The following is a 19,885-nucleotide window of genomic DNA, read 5'->3' as shown; positions in this document are numbered from 1 at the left end:
ATATTATATTTATCTTTATATTCTTACGGTATAAAAAGGGAACGATCACAGTGGCAAAGTTATATAATTATATTACACAACTATTCTTAAGTTTTATATTCGCTCTATTCTTCAGTTTATTGACTTGAGTGTCGGAACGATTAAAATGGACATCCACCACCTCACGTTCTCTTTTTTGTAGATTTAGTCAACCACAATACAGTTCTACTTTCTGTTGCATCAATAAATATAAAAATATTTTTAAAAATAAATTTAATTTTATAACAAATTTTCATCAAATTGTTATTTTAATATATACTAATATTATGTAAAAATAAACAATTATTTGAAATTTATAATGGAAAAAATCTAGAGACCCTAAAACAATACACAATTTTTTTAATCTAATAAAATTAATTATTTTTTTTTAATTTTTAGAGATATAAATAATATATTGAGCAGCGTTTTTAAATATCTAAAAATTGTAAAATTAAAAATCTAAAATATATATATATATATATATATATTTAAGAATAATTTTAGATGATAATGATGTTTAGTACAATAATATAAATTTCTAATATAAAATTACAAAAGTAAAAAAATAAAAATGAATATTTTTAATTTTGCATATGGGTTGATAATATAATATTTATTTTATATTTTATTGAAATATGTTTTAAAATTATCTAAAAAATAGTTTTAATACATATATTTTGATATAAATATTTCTAATTGTATGTTAAAAATATAAATAATGTTACAATAAATTAAAAATATATACTGCTTATTTTAATTTTAAATACTAAATCTGAATATTTATAATATATTCTATGCACTTGAATTTAAATTTTAAAAATTTTATTTTTTTGAAATTAAAAAAATATAATTCCCTAAGTTTTTGTCATTTGGTAATTTTTTTAAAATACTCATCGGTAGTTAGTGGCTTAATCTATATAATTTTAAATACTACTAATAAAAGATTTCACATATCATCACTTTAAAGATTAGGTTGTTAAATGTTGTAAATAACTTTTTATATTTATCCTTTATATAAATGTAGATATCTACAATTATAAATTTTTAAAATTCTTAATAGATTTCACACACTAAATATTATTTTATACTGAATAGTTAAAACAAACTGAGTCACAATCTTTTATTTGTTTTGGGTGGTATGAAACTTCAAAATTCACAATTTAAAAACTCTAAAATAACAATGTTTTTTGAATTATAAATATCAAAATAAAGGGAAAAAAAAGAAAAGAAAAATAACCAACTAAAGCGAGTAAACATTAATCATTACACATAAAATTCCAGCTAATTTCCCATTCAAATAAAATCTCTTCTCTCTCTTACTTTGCCCTAATGAAATCCCTCACGCTGGCCTTCTTATAATCCTCTTCCCTCCTTACTTTCTCCTTTGCTCTTTCGCCATCTCTCTCTGTCGCGCACGCTCAAAACCAAAAATCCAAAACGAACCAGAAGAGAGAGACTTAAATTCACCCGCTAACAAAACCCAAAATTCAAAGAGCCACCAAACCCTAATACTTTCTAACCATGGACGATTCAACTCAGCAGCTCCAACAAGCTCAACTCGCCGCCATACTCGGCCAGGACCCTACCCCTTTCGAAGCTCTAATATCCTCTCTTATGTCTTCCTCCAACGAGCAACGATCACAGGCAGAGCTCGCTTTCAACCTCTGCAAGCAGACCGATCCGGATTCTCTCTCCCTCAAACTTGCTCACCTCCTTCAGTTCTCTTCTCACGCCGAGGCTCGCGCTATGTCCGCCGTCCTCCTTCGCAAGCTTCTTACCCGGGATGATGCTTATCTCTGGCCTCGTCTCTCCCTCGCAGCTCAGTCTTCTATCAAATCTATTCTATTGACTTGTATTCAGCATGAGCAGACCAAATCGATTGTTAAGAAGCTGTGTGATACTGTTTCTGAGCTTGCTTCTGGTATTTTGCCTGAGAACGGCTGGCCTGAGCTTTTGCCTTTTATGTTTCAGTGCGTTTCTTCTGATTCGCCGAAGTTACAGGAATCTGCGTTCTTGATATTTGCTCAGTTGTCACAGTATATTGGCGAGACCTTAATTCCGTTTATTAAGGAGCTACACTCGGTGTTTTTACAGTGCTTGGGATCGTCTTCGAATTTTGATGTTAAGATTGCGGCTTTGAATGCGGTTATCAATTTTATCCAGTGTTTGAATAGTTCGTCAGATCGGGATAGGTTTCAGGATTTGTTGCCGGCGATGATAAGGACGTTGACTGAAGCTTTGAATAATGGAAATGAGGCTACGGCGCAGGAGGCTTTGGAGCTTCTTATCGAGTTGGCAGGTTCAGAGCCAAGGTTTCTGCGGCGACAATTGGTGGATGTCGTCGGTTCTATGTTGCAGATTGCTGAGGCTGAGAGTTTAGAAGAAGGCACTCGACACTTGGCTATTGAATTTGTTATTACTTTAGCTGAGGCTAGGGAGAGGGCGCCAGGGATGATGAGGAAGTTGCCACAGTTTATTAGCAGGTTATTCGCCATTTTGATGAGAATGTTGTTAGATATTGAGGATGATCCTGCATGGCATAGTGCAGAATCTGAGGATGAAGATGCGGGAGAGACCGGTAACTATAGTGTTGGACAGGAGTGCTTGGATAGGTTGGCCATTTCATTGGGTGGGAATACTATTGTTCCAGTCGCTTCTGAGCAGTTGCCTGCGTATTTAGCTGCTCCAGAATGGCAGAAGCACCATGCTGCCCTCATTGCTCTTGCTCAAATTGCTGAGGGTTGCTCCAAGGTATCGAAATTGATATTCGTTTGTGTTTGTTTTCTTTATCGACTAATTTAAATTACATACGATGCAATTGAAAAGTGAATTCTAGGAAGTTTATTTTCTCATCATATTCTTATCGTTAAACGTATTTGCTTATGCTGGGTATTGTAAGGTTGGAAGTAAAACGCTTCCTTATAGGTAGCTCCGCAGCTGTGATTCATAATATTCCGATCTTTTTCTAGTATAATGGTAGTCGCATATTTGTGTGATCGTTATACATTTATCTGTTTCAGTTAGCTTTGAAAAGAGGCATGCCAGAAGCTTGAGAATGCTAAGAAGTGTCTTTTTTTATGAATTTTTATTTTATACTTCCGTGTTTGGTGAAATTGTTTTCTCACTATCATGTTTTGTGGATTGTGGACCTTAACTGAGCACAAGGAAGAGTAAAAATGGCTAATTCCATAGAATGATTAAATAAGAATTTTACTCCAATATATTCTCCTTACGATTTATCAAACATTCAATAACAATTCAATGCATTTGTTTTTGTTGCTGACAAGAGATACGGGTTTCATTAGTTAAAAAGTTTGGTGTTTAGTTTTATTTGGTCAGTTTTAAAATCTCAAAGTTCTAAGTGCAACATTATTATAATTTTTTTTAAATACTTGTATATAAATAAATTATTATTTATCTATTATTATGCTCCGTATCACATCCATGATTTTTTTTTTTTAATTTTGTATTCATTTGTAGGTAATGATAAAAAATCTGGAACAAGTAGTGTCAATGGTTCTAAACTCATTCTATGATCCCCATCCTCGTGTGAGATGGGCAGCTATTAATGCAATTGGACAGTTGTCTACTGATCTTGGTCCAGATTTGCAAAATCAATATCATCAGAGAGTGTTGCCAGCACTTGCTAGCGCAATGGATGATTTTCCCAACCCTCGAGTGCAGGTTGGTTACTGCTATAGCTTTGAGTTTGTTCATGTGTTATCAATTCTGTATTTAGCATGGCAGTTTTCAATTGAAAATAATTTATTTTATGCAATGCAAGTGTCATTACTATTCAGATTTTTCTAATCAATTACAATACTGGTGATTGCATCTCCTTGCTGCTTATGTGATGTTAATCATTTCTCAAGCATGGTAACATACAAAAACTAGATAATTTAAGTGATTTGGAATTAAAGCTGAGTAGTTGTTGTTGCAGTATGTTTTTCTTGGCTCTGCAACATATCTGTGTCAACTGTCAATAGACACACTCTCTCTGTCTCTCTCATTTTTTTCATGTTCAATTACCATATCTACCTGTGGAAATTTCAACTGCCCAATGTTTTCTTCGTGTTTTAAAGTCTGTTAGGCTGACGTATTCTTCAGTTCTGATGTTCTGCTTTTGAGTCTATTTATTTTTGGATAAAATCTTAACTAGTAGCATATGTAACCTTGTGAGTTTTAGTACGCTAATATGTTGAAATTTATTGTCACTCTCTGAAATGATTGGATATTGGATTTTTTATTTTAACCATAATTTTGAAGGCAGAGGCCCTTATGTTGATGATGTGTCCTTCTGTTAGGAATAAACGGAGACTAAAACTAAATCACAGTATAAAGTGATTGATCAAGCTAGAATTTGGAATCCTATATATATAACACGGATGAAATATGAAAATATGCTGACTAAACAATTCTAAAAAACATTGGATACAATGATTCATCAGCATTAGTAGTAAATAAAGGCTTATCTATGTGTTTTTAATTGTTTACTGTAAACTAAAATTATTTCAGGTAAAATTGTGTGGAAATGTCCACAAGTTGTGAGATTTTGTTTTATAACCATTATTTTTATCCTAAAATTGGAGATTACTGGGGACTTGAAAACTTAAGAGAATCCTGATTATGAACATTACTGTGATGGTATGTTGATTTCTTTTTTTAAACCTTGCAATGGGCTATAATATATCTGGATACAGAGTTTTACGTCATATTGTCACAAATTCAAGGCTTATGACTTATGACATATGAGTAAAAGAAAAATGTTGTCTTTAGGTACTTGTTTCATAATAGCTATTGTTGAATTGGTGTCTGCATGATGTGACCTTCTTGTATTTCAAAAAGAAAAAGAAGATTGTTGACTTTCTAAATCTTTTGCAGTTGAAGTCCTAACAATATGGTCTTATAAGCATTTCTAATGTATGCCTATAGTAGGAAAGCAACTTGAAATATTTACTAAATAATATTAACAATTGCATTTGTCTCATTATATTTGTGGAAGCCTATTCACACATTTTTACGATCAAGATGTATCAAATGTTTGTTTAGCCGTATCCTGAGAAGTATCCTTTACTCATGATTGCCAAAATTTTTTTTATTTCAAAAAATCTACCATAAAAAGTTATACACGTGTCAAGAATATCTACTGATTTTGGGAGATCACAATGGTTATCTAAAAAATTGGCCTTATTTTAGGCTTAAGTTTGATTCTGGGATGATGGGATTGAGAGATAAAGCACTTAACAATATTCATTTGCCCTGTTGATGAATTCTTAATCATTGCTTGTTTGCTTATTCTGCTAACAGTTCTACATTCTCTTTTTCCCTAATATCATAACCATATGACTAGTGCTCTCGCGCCCAACCGGGGTGTGTATGTGTTTTCCTTGTCACTTTTAACATTTTACTTTATGGTAGCTTAGTGATGCAGCAATGTATCATTCATTGTGTTCTTTTATGACAGGCACATGCTGCTTCAGCAGTGCTCAACTTCAGTGAGAACTGTACTCCAGAGATTTTAACTCCTTACTTGGATGGAATAGTGAGCAAATTGCTTGTACTATTGCAGGTATATCAAGAAAAGTGTTCATAACACATCCCTAATCATTTAATGAATTTGCTATGGTAGGAACAGAAATTCTTCCGTATATTTGATTGTATGTACTGTTCCTGCAGAATGGAAAACAAATGGTGCAAGAGGGAGCCTTGACTGCCTTGGCCTCAGTTGCTGACTCATCCCAGGTAATTTATAAAGTCCAACCACGAACAATAACAATATCATGTTATTATAGTTCTTTATGTTGTGGAGACTTGATGTGTCTGGTATTGCAGGAGCACTTCCAAAAATATTATGATGCAGTAATGCCTTACTTGAAGGCTATATTAGTGAATGCAACAGACAAATCTAACCGCATGCTTCGTGCCAAATCGATGGAGTGCATTAGTCTGGTAGGGATGGCAGTTGGGAAGGATAAATTTAGAGAGGATGCTAAGCAGGTATGTGCAATTATATACATGGGTGTCTTTCTGATAAGCTATCTGTGGAATGATTTTATCAAAGTGAAAAGTTCTTGATGGTCCCCCTCCCTGTAGTCTTTCTTTTGCTGGTTGGATTCCTAATACTGTAAACTGATATTCACCATGTAATTTTTGGTTTGGCTTCTTATTATATATTTTCTGTTCTTGCAAGGTTATGGAAGTCCTTATGTCTTTACAAGGATCTCAAATGGAGGCAGATGATCCGACGACAAGTTACATGTTACAAGTATGTGTTCATTTCTGGAAATAAATGTGCAGGAACTTAGAAACATCTTTGCCTGTTGCCTTTTCTCCTTGTAATATTTGCTTTATAATTCATAGGCATGGGCCAGACTTTGCAAGTGTTTGGGACAAGATTTTCTTCCTTATATGACTGTTGTAATGCCACCTTTGCTTCAGTCTGCTCAACTTAAGCCAGATGTAACAATTACATCTGCGGATTCAGATAATGATATTGATGATTCAGATGATGAAAGGTATTCACTTTTAAAAGTTTTATTAACCTGTGAGCTGTGATGGAAAATGCATTCAAATTAATGTGTTTTAATGCACCTACAAAATTTGGCTTTCCTCATTTTCTTTTGTCAAGTTAAAATTCATGAACAAATTTTCAACCAAACCAAACATAGAAGTATGGATTTGCTGATTTATAGAAGTTATTTATTTTGTATGTCTCCTTTTTTTGTTTGTTTTCCTTATTGAAATGGTCAAAGGACTTCCAATTGCACAAATTTGAAACTTTTTGGAGTATGGATTTATACTGAGACAGTTCACACTTGCAGAGACGCGTGTGAATATGCATTGACATGTACTTTCATGGTTCTCAGGCGTGAAATTTTATTTTAACATTTCACTGTGAGTTATGGCTATGTTACAGTATGGAGACTATCACCCTTGGGGACAAAAGAATTGCGATCAAGACTAGTGTCCTGGAAGAAAAAGCAACTGCATGTAATATGTTATGTTGCTATGCAGATGAACTTAAGGAAGGCTTCTTTCCATGGATTGATCAGGTTTTTCCAATGAAACAGAAACACTGTCTTTTTTACTGAATATTTCCAGCAATATGATAAAAATGTAATGGTGCATTTGCCTGTCAGGTTGCTACAACCCTTGTTCCTCTTTTGAAATTTTATTTCCATGAAGAAGTTAGGAAAGCAGCTGTTTCTGGTATCACATTACTTTGTTTTTAATTTTTATTTTCTCTTCCCTTTGTGCCTTTAATTGGGATTTACGAATCCTTGTTTCAAATACTGGATCTGTTTCTAGCCATGCCGGAGCTATTGCGGTCTGCCAAATTAGCTGTAGAGAAGGGGTTGTCTCAAGGTCGCAATGAGTCTTATGTAAAGCAGTTGTCTGACTATATTATTCCAGCATTGGTGGAAGCATTGCATAAGGTTGTTATCATTTCAATATGTCCTGTTGTAGCATTATTCACAATTTTACTGTTATTACGATGCTTACAAGATAATGAAGTTTTTGACTTGCAATTTGCTTTCAGGAACCTGATACTGAGATTTGTGCAAATATGTTAGATGCATTAAATGAATGCTTACAGGTTTGCCATATTTTTTGTTTTCTGGTGTTAATTGTGATTACTACAGTAATTAGTAATTTTAGATTAGATACTGCAACTGAACATTAGTGGTTTAAAGTAATTGTGTGGAGACTTTGTAATAATTTTTTAAACAAAGATAAAATTGAGAATATTTAGTAATCTTGTCAGTTCTGTTCTGGTATTGTAATCTCTGATGGTATATGGCAAATTTTGTATTTCATTTTCAGATATCTGGACCCCTTGTTGATGAAGGTCAAGTGAAATCCATCATAGATGAGATAAAACAGGTGATCACAGCTAGTTCTAGTAGGAAAAGAGAGAGAGCCGAGAGAGCCAAAGCTGAAGACTTTGATGCCGAGGAGGGAGAGTTGATTAAAGAGGAAAATGAGCAAGAGGAGGAAGTTTTTGACCAAGTTAGTATACATAGAAGACCGATTTGAAGTATTTTTATCTGTTTATTACTTGTTGGATTTCAATTTTTCTTTTTTAAACTTTAATGCCCATTGCCAGGTGGGTGAGATCTTGGGAACGTTGATAAAAACATTTAAAGCCTCTTTCTTGCCTTTCTTTGATGAGCTATCAACCTATCTAACTCCTATGTGGGTAAGTTCTACTACAAAATTAAATGGCTGCGCAAATTTCTTTTCTTCCTTTTCTGTGATATCTTGTTTAGCTTTTATTTCCTTGTTTACTTCTCTGTTGTAGGTGGTGAGTAGGTGACAACTAATAACCTTCTGGTATCATTGATTTGAGTTGAGATTAATTATAATGTTTACTGACTAAGCTTCAACTCAGTTGACATTTTCAACAGTAAAAATCAAGGGAATGATGTAACTTATGCTTGTTTCCTCTCTTCTTTTTATCTTTCTCTTTAGGGTCAGGGAGGGTTGGGGAGAGGAGTTTCTAGGGGAAAACCCAGGGCACTTAATCCATAATTTTATCCTTGTATTACCTCTAGCCTCTAGGTATACAAGTAACACCGAATTGGCATGCTACTATTTTGGTATTGGTGTTTCTTGCTTGCATGTATTCAGCAAGTTGAGCATTCTATTGGGAACTAACAGAATCTCATTTTGGCATGAAAGTTTCCTACTTCTATCGAAGTAACAAACAGCTCATGTTTGTTATTAAAGTTGGTCTTTTAATTTGAGCTTCTTCAAATTTTGTCTCTTGCTTTCTAAAGGATCATTTTAGCATCCAAGATTATTTTTGTTGGAACTTTCCAAGGGAAAAAAAATCAACACAAGGGCCTGAACTTGCATGTTGTCTGTTGAGCCCCTAAACTTCATTGTTCTGCATTATGCACTTAAATTAACACTACAAGTCCACTCACAGGCTCTATAGACAAAACACACTAAGTTTAGGGGCTCAATAGGCCAAACACAAAACTTCAGGGAATGAAAATTGACAAATTTTGCAATCTTAAGGTCCTCATGTGGTGCCTGTTGTTCTAGTCAGGCTCCTTTATCTGCGGTAAATTTGTCTTACATGAATTTCAGAAAATGTGGGCTTGACATGCTTAATAGCTGCTAACGATAATCTTTGATGTCAATTTTAATACATGTTTCTTGTGGAGTAAAACTCCAGAGCTAAATAAACAAATGCACTAAGCTCAGGTCTACTGGTGGTTTATTCCTTCTTCAAACTAGAAAACTCAGAACAATTTTTTCCCTCTTTTTCGATTACTTTGGAAGACTTCTAATTCATTGACCTAATTTGTACTTGAATCACTGTTATTTATTTATCTTAATTCTTGTTCTTGAGTTATTATCCTTGATATGTTTCATTATTTAGGGCAAGGATAAGACTGCTGAGGAGAGAAGAATTGCCATTTGCATTTTTGATGATGTTGCAGAGCAATGTCACGAGGCAGCACTTAAGTTCGTTCTCTTATAATGCATATCATAGTAGTATTGATGTAATTAACAACACTTGATTGTTGCAAGCTGATCCAATGTGTTTTGGCACAGATACTATGATACATATCTCCCATTCCTATTAGAGGCATGCAATGATGAGAATCCTGATGTTCGACAGGTGTGTAATCACTAAGTTTTGGCAATTATGCATGCCTCGGTTTGCTAATATTCTCATCAGGTTTTATGATTATTTCTCAGGCAGCTGTATATGGACTTGGAGTTTGTGCAGAGTTTGGTGTATCTGTATTTAAACCTCTTGTTGGAGGTAAAATTGCCTGCATTATAGAGCTTTGATTTTTCTTGCAACTTTTGGAGTGAAAGAGCCCCTCTATTATTTTTTTTTTAATGCGGGCTAACATTTATTACTGACTTTGGTCAGAGGCTCTTTCAAGACTAAATGTTGTGATACAACATCCTAATGCCAAGCATCCTGAAAATGTGATGGCATATGATAATGCTGTTTCTGCTTTGGGGAAAATTTGCCAGTTCCATCGTGCAAGTATTGATTCAGCTCAGGTAGTTCAATATTTATTGTTATTATCTATTCATCATTTAGTTGTTAGAGGATATCTGAAGACATAGAAGATAAACATCTAAAAAAGTGGGAATCGTGTCACAATAGCAGCTGCTTACTTTATGATGTCATTGTCATTAGTGCAATTAATAGCAAAGAAGTTGCTGGTTCCATCTCCATGAGAATCTCCAGCTATTTCTTGGAGAGAGAATTTATGCTAACAAATTTGCATTTCAAATCTGAATGTTTGCTATTTTTCTAAATCCTTCAGTAATTGCTAATTGTGCATGTGACTTTGACAAATTGGATGGCTAAAAGAAGACAAGTTAGAGGGAGTGCTTATAAATTTGAGCTTATCAACATCTACAATTTTAAACAGCTATTTGTTTGGTTAAGTACATATTTAGTAAAAATTAGCTTATAAGTACATTTACTATTGAAGTTTAAAATAACTATAAAGGGGACTAAAATATTTTTAGATAATGACTTCTAGCTCATTTTTTACTAGAATATTATTGAAGTATGTTTCAATCATATTGCAATATGATTTAATTTTAAATTAAATAAATAAATAATTTATGAACCAATATTTTATTAGAATTAGAAATAATTTTAAGGTTCACTAAATTAGTATAAATAATTTATTTAAATTATGAATAAAAGTAAATATTTAGTGGATTTTAAAATTAAATGAGAGTAATATAATTAACATGCTAGGTGAAATTAACTTATAAGCACCAAAAAGGATAAGCTCCTCTCTGCAACTTTATTTTTTTGGCTTATAAGCTCAATAGTCTTATCAAAATAAGTGCTATAATAATAGCTTATGATTTTTTTTAATAGCTTATAAGATAGGCCAAAAACCTCTTCATAATGCCTGTACGACAGTCCACAGAATGTTGCCTGGTCAATTGTTTGCTTTTGTGCAACTGCAACCATAAATTCAAACAAATGTGAGAATATCTCCTTTTTAATTAGATATAGGAAGAGCTTGTTTCCATAACAAATTTGCACAACATCTATGTTTCCACTCATCAAATGTCATTATTAGGTGTTATAACTAAACATGTAGTCGGGAAAAATGGAGGGCATATGAGTAGTTTATCTTGTTATTTGATTCACAGTCGAAAAAAAAAAGTGACGTTCAGTGAATTGAGGCTGCTGAAATATTGGACATCTGGAAGGAGTTCATTAGTGAAAAATGTATTTTGTTACCAGGAGTTGGCTGGACGTGTGATACATTGATGTAGTTTATGGAAATTTATTTTTGGGTTTCCTACTCTGGAAATTGCGGGCAATTTGCCTGTTATTTCTACAGCTCTCTTCTGGTTTGTAACTGCATTCATGTTTGGCAGGTTGTCCCAGCATGGTTGAACTGTTTGCCGATAACAGGTGATTTAATTGAAGCAAAAGTTGTTCATGAGCAGCTTTGTTTGATGGTGGAGCGGTAAGGAGCAGTGGTTTAGGTTCACTATGTTGTTTCATCTGATTCTTCTTTCAGTTTGTTTATTATGTTCTACATCTTATCATTCTATGGTAATGAATCTACATCTTCGCTTCGATCTACAGGTCGGACTCGGAGCTTTTGGGTCCCAACAATCAGTATTTACCTAAGATTGTTTCAGTATTTGCTGAGGTTAGATAATTGTTCAAAAGCATACTTAGAATCCATAAGCTTTCTAAATTTTTAAAATTGAATATATAATTATATTTATTTACTTTAATAATCCCAGAGCTACTTGCAAGTGTGATCTATGGTTCTATAGAAGTGATCAGAGCCCATTTGCGCCAACATGTGATCTAAAGTGCACCATAATTTGGACATTCTAGCCATATGGTTGTCTTATATCATACTATATCTGTTATTATGCACCATAATTTTATTGTATTGTCATCGTTTGTTGTACCTTTTCAAGCCTTTTTACTGATTCACTGGCTAGTGGCTACTTCCCTGCTCCCCCCTGAAATTTCAGATCAAATTTGCCTACTATTTGTTCCATAAACTAAATGTAGTAAATTGATCTTGAAATAATTGGGTGTTGCTCCTTTATAGTTGGGCATTGAAAGCTGCTTGCAAATTGTTATTGATATTTTTGAGTGACCTGTCTTGTAGGTTGTATGTGGCAAGGACCTGGCGACAGAACAAACTGCAAGCCGAATGGTTAACTTATTGAGGCACCTTCAGCAGACTTTACCACCAGCAACATTGGCTTCAACTTGGTCTTTGCTGCATCCACAGCAACAAATGGCACTGCAATCCATTTTGTCATCATAGTCCCTGGCATTTTGGCAGCTTGTCTCAAAATTCAGTCCGTGTGGAAGTATATTTATTTACCGATTCTTTTACATAAGATGATTCCCCACCAAACTTTGCACGATGTTCTGCAAGCTAACCTGGCATCAGTTGGATTGAGTGTGAACGCCGATCAATGTGATCAAGGTGAATCCTTTTTGTAGAATGTGTATATTATTTATATTTATTTATTTATAGTTGGAATCAAGCCAATGGGGAAGGAAAAGAAAGTGTAGGCATTTGTGGTTTTTTTTTATTGTTTTTTGTTCTTTCTTTTCTGGTTTGGGGCGTGAGAGTTAAGAGTTGTCAGTGAGGCAATTCTTGTCGCAGTTTTGGTCATATTGTGTTTTGGATTCATTCAAACTTCTGTGATTGTGATCATTTGTGGATTGAAATTTTGAATGTGATTCTTTCATTATATTAGCTATTTTGGCATGCTGTCGTTGGTGAACTAAATGGACCCTTAAGCCATTGATTTGCTTGAATGCAGCTTGCTTTTTAACGTGTTTTGTGAAGTGAGATATTTAGTCATTTTTTTAAAATACACAAGTCATTGAGATAAATTACTGTTTTTCAATCCTTATTATAATTTTTTATAATTTTAAATTTGAATCTCCTTACCCCTAGAGAGACGCAAAGAAAGATCGAAAGACGAATGAATATATAAAGATTAGGAATGAACATATAATTAGTTATAAAACTGTAAACCATTATAATAGTTGGTCAAATGATTTTTTTTGAAACATATATCAAAATAGATGGAAGGATTTAAAAGCAATGGCTAAATATCTTAATTTTGGAATTACAATAATTAAATTTTTATTAATAAAATCTTGTTTTAATACTAAATCATCTTAGCAACAATTGATAATTGTTGTTAAGAAAATTTAATGAACATAAAAATTAAAACATTTGATAATTATTATTAAGAAAATTTAATTAACATATAAATTAAAAAACATAGAAATACATAGAAATAGAAAATAATTTTTAAAAATTACAAAAATTAATTTTATTATAAAATATTTATTATTAAAGGATAATATTGTTTATTGAAAAAATATTAAATTAGATCATTTCTTTAAGAAAAAATATAAGAACTTGATTGATAAAAAATAAATTAGACTTGTTTAGTTCTTGATAAAAAAATATATGAGATTAATTAAATTTATTTCTAATATTTTATATTAGTAAATCTAATTAAATTAAAATATAAAACTCAACCTTTTGGTAAAAGTTGTCAGAAAAAAAAAAGTGTCCTCTCGTAATGGATATATGAAATTTGTTGTGTATTTTCAAAAATTATTCGCTCTTCTTATACCTTTTGTTTTCTTTCTCAATTTTCTTTTATCATTCTAAATTTACTAGTTGTTGATATCATTAATCTGAAAAGCGATGATGAAGGAGGGAGGGGTGGTGGATCAGGCTTTTGAACAGCGTCTCTATTTTCAGGATGGTGATATTAGCCGAAAAATGAGTTGATGCATCCCGTCAATTCGCTTTTCTGAACAACTGTTACTTTTAGCTAACAAGACCAAGGTTTAATTGTGGTGGCTAAACTTTTGGGTCGTCGAGTGAATGTCATTGCCCTTCAAAACAGGTTGCTTGGTCTGTGGAAACCAAAAGGTTGGATGAAGTGTGTTGACATTGAGAACGATTATTTTGAAATCAACTTTAGTAATTTGAAAGATTTTTCGAAAGTGCTTGTGGAGGGTTCCTGGATCATTTTCGGACATAATCTCACGATCCAACCTTGGTCTCTTTCGTTTGATCCCTCTAACCCTTATTCGATTTCCATTGTATCATGGATTCGAATCCCTAACCTCCCCAGTTCTCTCTACCATAAGCCTATTCTCGAGCAAGTAGGTTCCATGATCAGCAAAGTCATTAAAATTGATGAACGTACCCTTCTTGCCACGAGAGGCCGTTTTGCTTGGTTGGCTGTCACGGTGGATCTCACGAAATCCTTGATTACCAGGATTTTAGTGAACGGGAAGCTTAAGGTCATTGAATATGAGGCTCTCCCAATCGTGTGTTTCCATTGTGGCGTTTATAGTCACATTAAGGATAATTGCCCTAGGCTTGTCGTCAACTTGAGTAACACGGAAGGTGCATCGACTTTGGAGGAAAAGAAGACTGCGGTGGCCGAACATCGAAGGAGAAACGAGCGGCGGTTGAACTATACGGCCTCTGGATTCTAGTTGAGCCTCGGAAAAGGCAACAATCTGGAAATGGGAAGAATGGATCTGGTGGTGGGAATCGTGGAAATCCCTCCAATGGCTCTCGATTCAATCCCCTCGCTAAAAATCCGGAAAGCTTGTCTGGTCTTGCTGATTCAAAGGAGAATGATAATAGAAAAGAAATTAAAAGAGCCAAAGATAGTGCCAAAAATTTTGGTGATATTAAAGGGAAGAAAGAAGGCGTTGGAAATAATAAAAGAAAGGAGGTGGTGGAAGAAATTGTTAACCCATTCTCTGGAATTGATTTAAATGCCATTCCAACCAATAATGGGCCATTTGTTGGACAAGCTGAGGATGGACCCCCTGATTTTGTTAATAATGAGCATAAGGGCCGCACGAGAAAAAATAATACTCCGCCTATTGCTTCTAGTTCAAAAGAAAGTCTACTGCGCCATCTAATGAGGCCACGTCTACTGGGTTGTTATTAAGAATGGTTCAGGCCTTGTGACTTGTAGGGGGGTAGGTCCAGTCGTAGAAGAACTAGGCCCAAACAGATCAATCTGGATCCATCTAAGTATACCGTTGTTAATTTGGAACCAAACAAAAGCCAAGTGAATGATGTCCAAGCTGTGGCTTCTGTATCGCATACATCTGTTCATGTTAATTTTCCTAGCAGTTCCGACCAAAATCATGGTAATAATGGCATCAATTTTTTAATTCCTGTAATTGATGCGGTTAATGCAATGGTGCAGGGTTTTAAAGTGGCCATGGAGTCGGATGATGTTGCCGAGGGAGGCAACGTGACAAGCCAAGGGCTCGAAACTATTCCGGAGATGATTTCTAATGGTCATCAAACTTAAGGAATGTCGTCTTACTCCTTTTTTCCTAATTTTTCCTATGACTATGAATCTTAATATTTTTGTGTGAAATGCATAGGGCTGTGATAATCCTCGGTTCGATAAACACATCAATCCGGATATTGTAGCCTTTGTTGAAACTCATATTAGTAGTAATAATGCCAATGCTGTGATTTCTAAACTTAATTTCAGTAGATCTCACAGGATTGAAGCCCGTGGTTTTACAGGTGGTCTATGGATTTGTTGGAATGATTTTGTTCAACTCGAGGTGCTATAGAACCATTTTCAATTTGTACACAGTCGAGCAAAAAAGGGCCCTATGGCAGATTGGGTGTATATTTCTTTCGTTTATAGAAGCCCACAAAGAGGGTCGAGGAAATTTTTATGGGAAGAATTATGTAACATTTCCCGTAATTTATCTAATCCTTGGCTTCTTGCAGGTGTTTTTAATGCTATTCTTTACAGAGATGAGAAGAAAGGAAGCGGTTCACCTAACCTCGAGGGTGAATCGAACTTCCAAAACTTTATATTTAATGCAGGTCTTCGGGATATGGGATTCAAGGGTCCTAAATTTACGTGGTCAAGGGGAAACTTATTCCAATGTCTGGATCGAGCCCTTTGTAACTCTGGTGGGATCTTGCCTTTTCTCGGGCTACTGTTTACCACTTACACCGGCTTAAATCGGATCATAGACCGCTTTTAATATCTGTTGGAGAATAATAGACGTAATAGTGCTCGGCCGTTTCGGTTTTTTCCGTGTTGGCTTTCTCATGAGGGCTTTGGGCAGCTGGTTTGTGACAACTGGTAGACTGTTCAGAGTGCACCGGAGGCTGTTGAAGCTATGAGGGAAAAAGCTATTGTTTGGAATAAGTCCACTTTCGGCATTCTTGTTAGTCGAAAATGACGGATCATAGCCCGTCTTAAGGGGATTTAGAAGACTCTTGCAACTCACAGATCCACCAACCTTATTACCACTGAGATTGATATTCGTGTGGAGCTTGAGGAGATCTTGGACTATGAGGAGTTGTTATGGAAATTGAAATCGAGGGATGATTGGATCTCTTTGGGTGATCACAATACCAAGTATTACCATAATAAGACCCTTGTTCGGCGAAAGTTCAATAGGATTGAAGGGTTAAAGATTGATGGGGTTAATTGGTGCTTTGACAATGAGGAGCTTTAGAAGGCTACGTCCCTTTATTTCTCCAACCTGTATACCGCTGAGGATGTTGCCCTGGATCAGAACTACATCAGAGGGAAGTTTCCCCAGTTATCTGCTGCTGCTGAGCTTTCTGCTCTCCATGCCCCTATCCAGGATAGTGAGATTCGTGAGGCGCTTTTCAGCATGGCTCCTCACAAGGCTCCAGGTGTGGATGGCTTAATGCTCAATTTTTTCAAAGCCAGTGGGACATTGTGGGCCCTTCTATTTGTAATATGGTTTGGGGAATTTTCTTGGGTGATGAGATTAATCCTCTGTTGAATCGGACCCTTCTTGTCTTGATTCCTAAAAGTTAGCAACGGGGAACTCGTATCACAATTTCATCCAATCAGCTTATGCTCGGTTCTTTATAAGATCATTACCAAGGCTATTGTCCATAGATTGAAGCCGGTCATGCCTACATTGGTTGCTCTGACGCAAGTCAGTTTTGTTGCGGGTCGCCATATCACTGATAACACCATCATTGCCCAAGAAGTCATTCACTCTATGAATAAACTTAAAGGAAAATCAGGGTGGATGGCGATTAAAGTTGATCTTGAAAAGGCCTATGACAAAATTCGTTGGGATTTTCTTAATGATTCCCTCCTTGATGCTGGGTTGCCTTCTAGCCTGGTGGATACTATTATGAGGTGCACTACTTCTGTTCGTATGCAAGTGCTCTGGAATGGGTCCATTACTGATGAGTTTCGTTCCTCACGCGAAATACGGCAAGGAGACCCTCTCCCGTCGTACCTTTTTGTTCTTGGCATGGAAAGGCTGGGGCAAAGCATTACACATGCGGTCCATGATTCTAGATGGAAACCTATTTCGCTTGTGAAGAATGGTAAGCCTTTGTTGCATTTATTTTTTGCTGATGACCTGGTTCTGTTCTGTCATGCATATCTCCACCAAGCTGAGGTCGTTGCTAATATTCTTAAGGGTTTTTGTGATGCATCTAGTCATAGTGTTCTTTTCCCCAAATACACCCGGCGAGACGGCTTCTGCCATTAGTAATAGATTGGGTTATCAGATGGTTGAGGACTTAGGGATGTATTTGGGTGTCCCTCGGTTCCATCAGAGAGTTACGAACGCGAAGTACCAGTTTTTGCTCGAAATTCAAAGAAAGCTAAGTGATTGGAATGCTAGCTCTCTCTCTATGGCTGGTCGAATTACTCTGGCAAAAGCAGTTATTGCAGCCATCCCAAACTACTTCATGCAGACAACCTTACTCCTAGTTAGTGTCATCAATGAGATTGAGACCATAATCCGGCGATTTGTTTGGGGCGCTAAGGAGGGTAAGACCAAATTTGCATTAGTTAGTTGGAATTCTTATTGCCAACCCTTAAGTCACGGTGGCTTGGGTTTCCGAAAGCTAAGGAACACAACAAAGCTTTCCTATGCAAATTGGGATTCAGAGTCTTAATCAAACGGGGGGATTTATGGGTTGACATTCTTTGTGAAAAATATCATGTTGGTGACTTTATTCCGGATAGTGTGGTTACTGGTAATTGCTCGTTTCTCTGGTGGTCTTTGGCAAAGATATGGGATAAAATTCGTCCCAACATTTTTGTTTCTATTCGTGATGACAAATGTACTAGTTTCTGGTTTGAGGATTGGATTCCCGAGTTAGGCCTGTTGTGGCAACATCAAAAACCGGGAGTGATGATTCCAAATGAATGGAAAGTTGTCGATGTGGTTACTAATAATCACGATTGGAATTGGGAAGTGCTAGATAAATTTTTAACCCCTAGTGCTTTGCTACATATATCAAATATTTATCCTCCTAACCCTTTTGTAGGTGAAGACAATATTGCTTGGAAAGGTGCTAAAGAGGGAGCCATTTCGGTTAGCGAAGCTTACAGCCATATGATGAAAGCTAGTTGGGACGATAAAGCGGCAATCTGAGAGCATATCTGGGCCCTAAAATGCCCGCAACGAGTTAGGAACTTCGTCTGGTTAGCTTGTCAGGGGAAGATCCTTACTAATGAAGAGAGATTGCGACGTGGTTTGACAAACAATGAGGCTTGTGGCCTTTGTGGCACTCATCAGGAAAGCGTGCTTCACTTTTTAAGGGACTGTCGAATGATTAAATCGGTGTGGAGGGAAGTGGTGGCACCTACCAAACAGGGAGTGTTCTTTTCCCTTTCTTTAACTGAATGGTTGAATGCAAACATTTGTTCTTCGGTTAAATTCAACAATGAGGATTTTTCTTGGTATTCAATCTTTTCTATTGTATGTTGGTTTGCCTGGAAATATAGGAATGATTTAGTTTTCAATGGTGGTTTGTAGGAAGCATGGGATATTCTCGATACCAGCTTTATTTGGGCAAGACATGCTGCTGGAGCTGGGCACAGTCGAAGCAAGCAAAGCAATAATCGCAGTGCTATCGCTGTTAAATGGATTCTTCCCCCAATGAACTGGATTAAGTTCAACACTGATGGTGCCTGGGACTCCATGACGGGTATCGGCAAGGCGGGCGGTGTCATAAGGAATTCGGAGGACTCTTGGCTCGCGGGCTACAATCGATTGATGGGCGTTAGTTTCATTCACAACGCTGAATTATGGGCAATTTTTGATGGCCTAACGCTGACATGAAATATGAATTACCGACGTTTGGTTGTTGACTGTAATAATGCTAGACTTGTCAAGCTGTTAAAAGCTGTAAATGAAGCTGTCATCACTAGCAGTTTACTAATGAGAATTAAAGAGCTGCTTAATCGGGATTGGATTGTGATGTTTTAACATGTGTTCCATGAAGCTAATCTTGTGGCCAATAGCATGGCTAAGATGTCAAATCCCAATTATAGCGGTGTTCGTTTGCTTGATAACTGCCCTCCTGTACTCCGACCTATTCTAGAAGAAGACAAATTTAGCAAAGTTAGAACTAACATGCCAAAAAACATATTTTTTAGCTTAATGCTGTTATCTCTCAGGGCTTGACCCTCCTTGACTACCAAAAACAAATATAACACGTTGTATATTTCTGTTTTTTTTAAAAATCAAAATCACAAGTATTAATAAAATTTAATTAATATATAAGTTGTAATAAAATTGTAATTATACTAGATGGTTCTATTACTTTATTTCCTTCATTCTGTGAAGTTACATTATGTCATATAATCAATTACATAAATTCATATAATTATGATAACTTCATTTTATTATTTTCACGTTGGTTATTAACTAACCTCTGCTAATGTTACTATTAATATTATTATTGCCACATTCATTTTATTATTATCACTGTTAATATTACCAATTAGCTATTATTAAAATTTAACTGGAACTTAAAAAATTTTAACGAGCTAA

The 19,885-nt window shown here is 35.4% G+C and overlaps 2 protein-coding genes across 3 annotated transcripts; both read left to right on the top strand.

The window, feature by feature from the left end:
• Positions 1-1,338: 1,338 nt before the first annotated feature.
• Positions 1,339-12,768, top strand: LOC110610448 (importin-5). Of its 2 annotated transcripts, XM_021750371.2 has the most exons (20): positions 1,342-2,769; positions 3,499-3,702; positions 5,483-5,587; positions 5,695-5,760; positions 5,851-6,015; positions 6,209-6,283; positions 6,379-6,533; positions 6,935-7,070; positions 7,158-7,227; positions 7,327-7,454; positions 7,559-7,615; positions 7,843-8,028; positions 8,126-8,218; positions 9,410-9,495; positions 9,586-9,652; positions 9,733-9,799; positions 9,914-10,050; positions 11,404-11,495; positions 11,618-11,684; positions 12,162-12,768. In XM_021750371.2, exons 1-20 carry the CDS (start codon positions 1,540-1,542, stop codon positions 12,321-12,323), a joined length of 3,348 nt encoding a protein of 1,115 aa, XP_021606063.1. In that variant the 5' UTR covers positions 1,342-1,539; the 3' UTR covers positions 12,324-12,768. The 2 variants fall into 2 exon arrangements, with proteins under 2 accessions (XP_021606064.1, XP_021606063.1); XM_021750372.2 differs by lacking the exons at positions 9,410-9,495; positions 9,586-9,652; positions 9,733-9,799; ... (2 more) ...; positions 11,618-11,684; positions 12,162-12,768 and adding an exon at positions 8,321-9,398 and having other exon boundaries at positions 1,339-2,769.
• A 955-nt stretch (positions 12,769-13,723) lies between these two features.
• Positions 13,724-19,582, top strand: LOC122723214. Its single transcript, XM_043954750.1, has 2 exons — positions 13,724-17,420; positions 18,375-19,582. The coding sequence occupies exons 1-2, from the start codon at positions 16,991-16,993 to the stop codon at positions 18,479-18,481; spliced, it is 537 nt and encodes a 178-aa protein (XP_043810685.1). The 5' UTR covers positions 13,724-16,990; the 3' UTR covers positions 18,482-19,582.
• Positions 19,583-19,885: the final 303 nt, after the last annotated feature.

Source organism: Manihot esculenta, chromosome 3, assembly GCF_001659605.2.
Source record: "Manihot esculenta cultivar AM560-2 chromosome 3, M.esculenta_v8, whole genome shotgun sequence".
Taxonomy (NCBI): domain Eukaryota; kingdom Viridiplantae; phylum Streptophyta; class Magnoliopsida; order Malpighiales; family Euphorbiaceae; genus Manihot; species Manihot esculenta.
This window is presented reverse-complemented; position numbering and strand designations above follow the sequence as displayed.

Bases quoted from the DNA above. Each gene is read 5' to 3' on its own strand.
- LOC110610448 (XM_021750371.2), top strand. From the start codon at position 1,540: ATGGACGATTCAACTCAGCAGCTCCAACAAGCTCAACTCGCCGCCATA. The intron at 5,761-5,850 runs GTAATTTATAAA...CTGGTATTGCAG, and splicing joins CAGTTGCTGACTCATCCCAG to GAGCACTTCCAAAAATATTA. The intron at 8,029-8,125 runs GTTAGTATACAT...GCCCATTGCCAG, and splicing joins AGGAGGAAGTTTTTGACCAA to GTGGGTGAGATCTTGGGAAC.
- LOC122723214 (XM_043954750.1), top strand. From the start codon at position 16,991: ATGCCTACATTGGTTGCTCTGACGCAAGTCAGTTTTGTTGCGGGTCGC. The intron at 17,421-18,374 runs GTAAGCCTTTGT...ACCCTTTTGTAG, and splicing joins TATTTCGCTTGTGAAGAATG to GTGAAGACAATATTGCTTGG.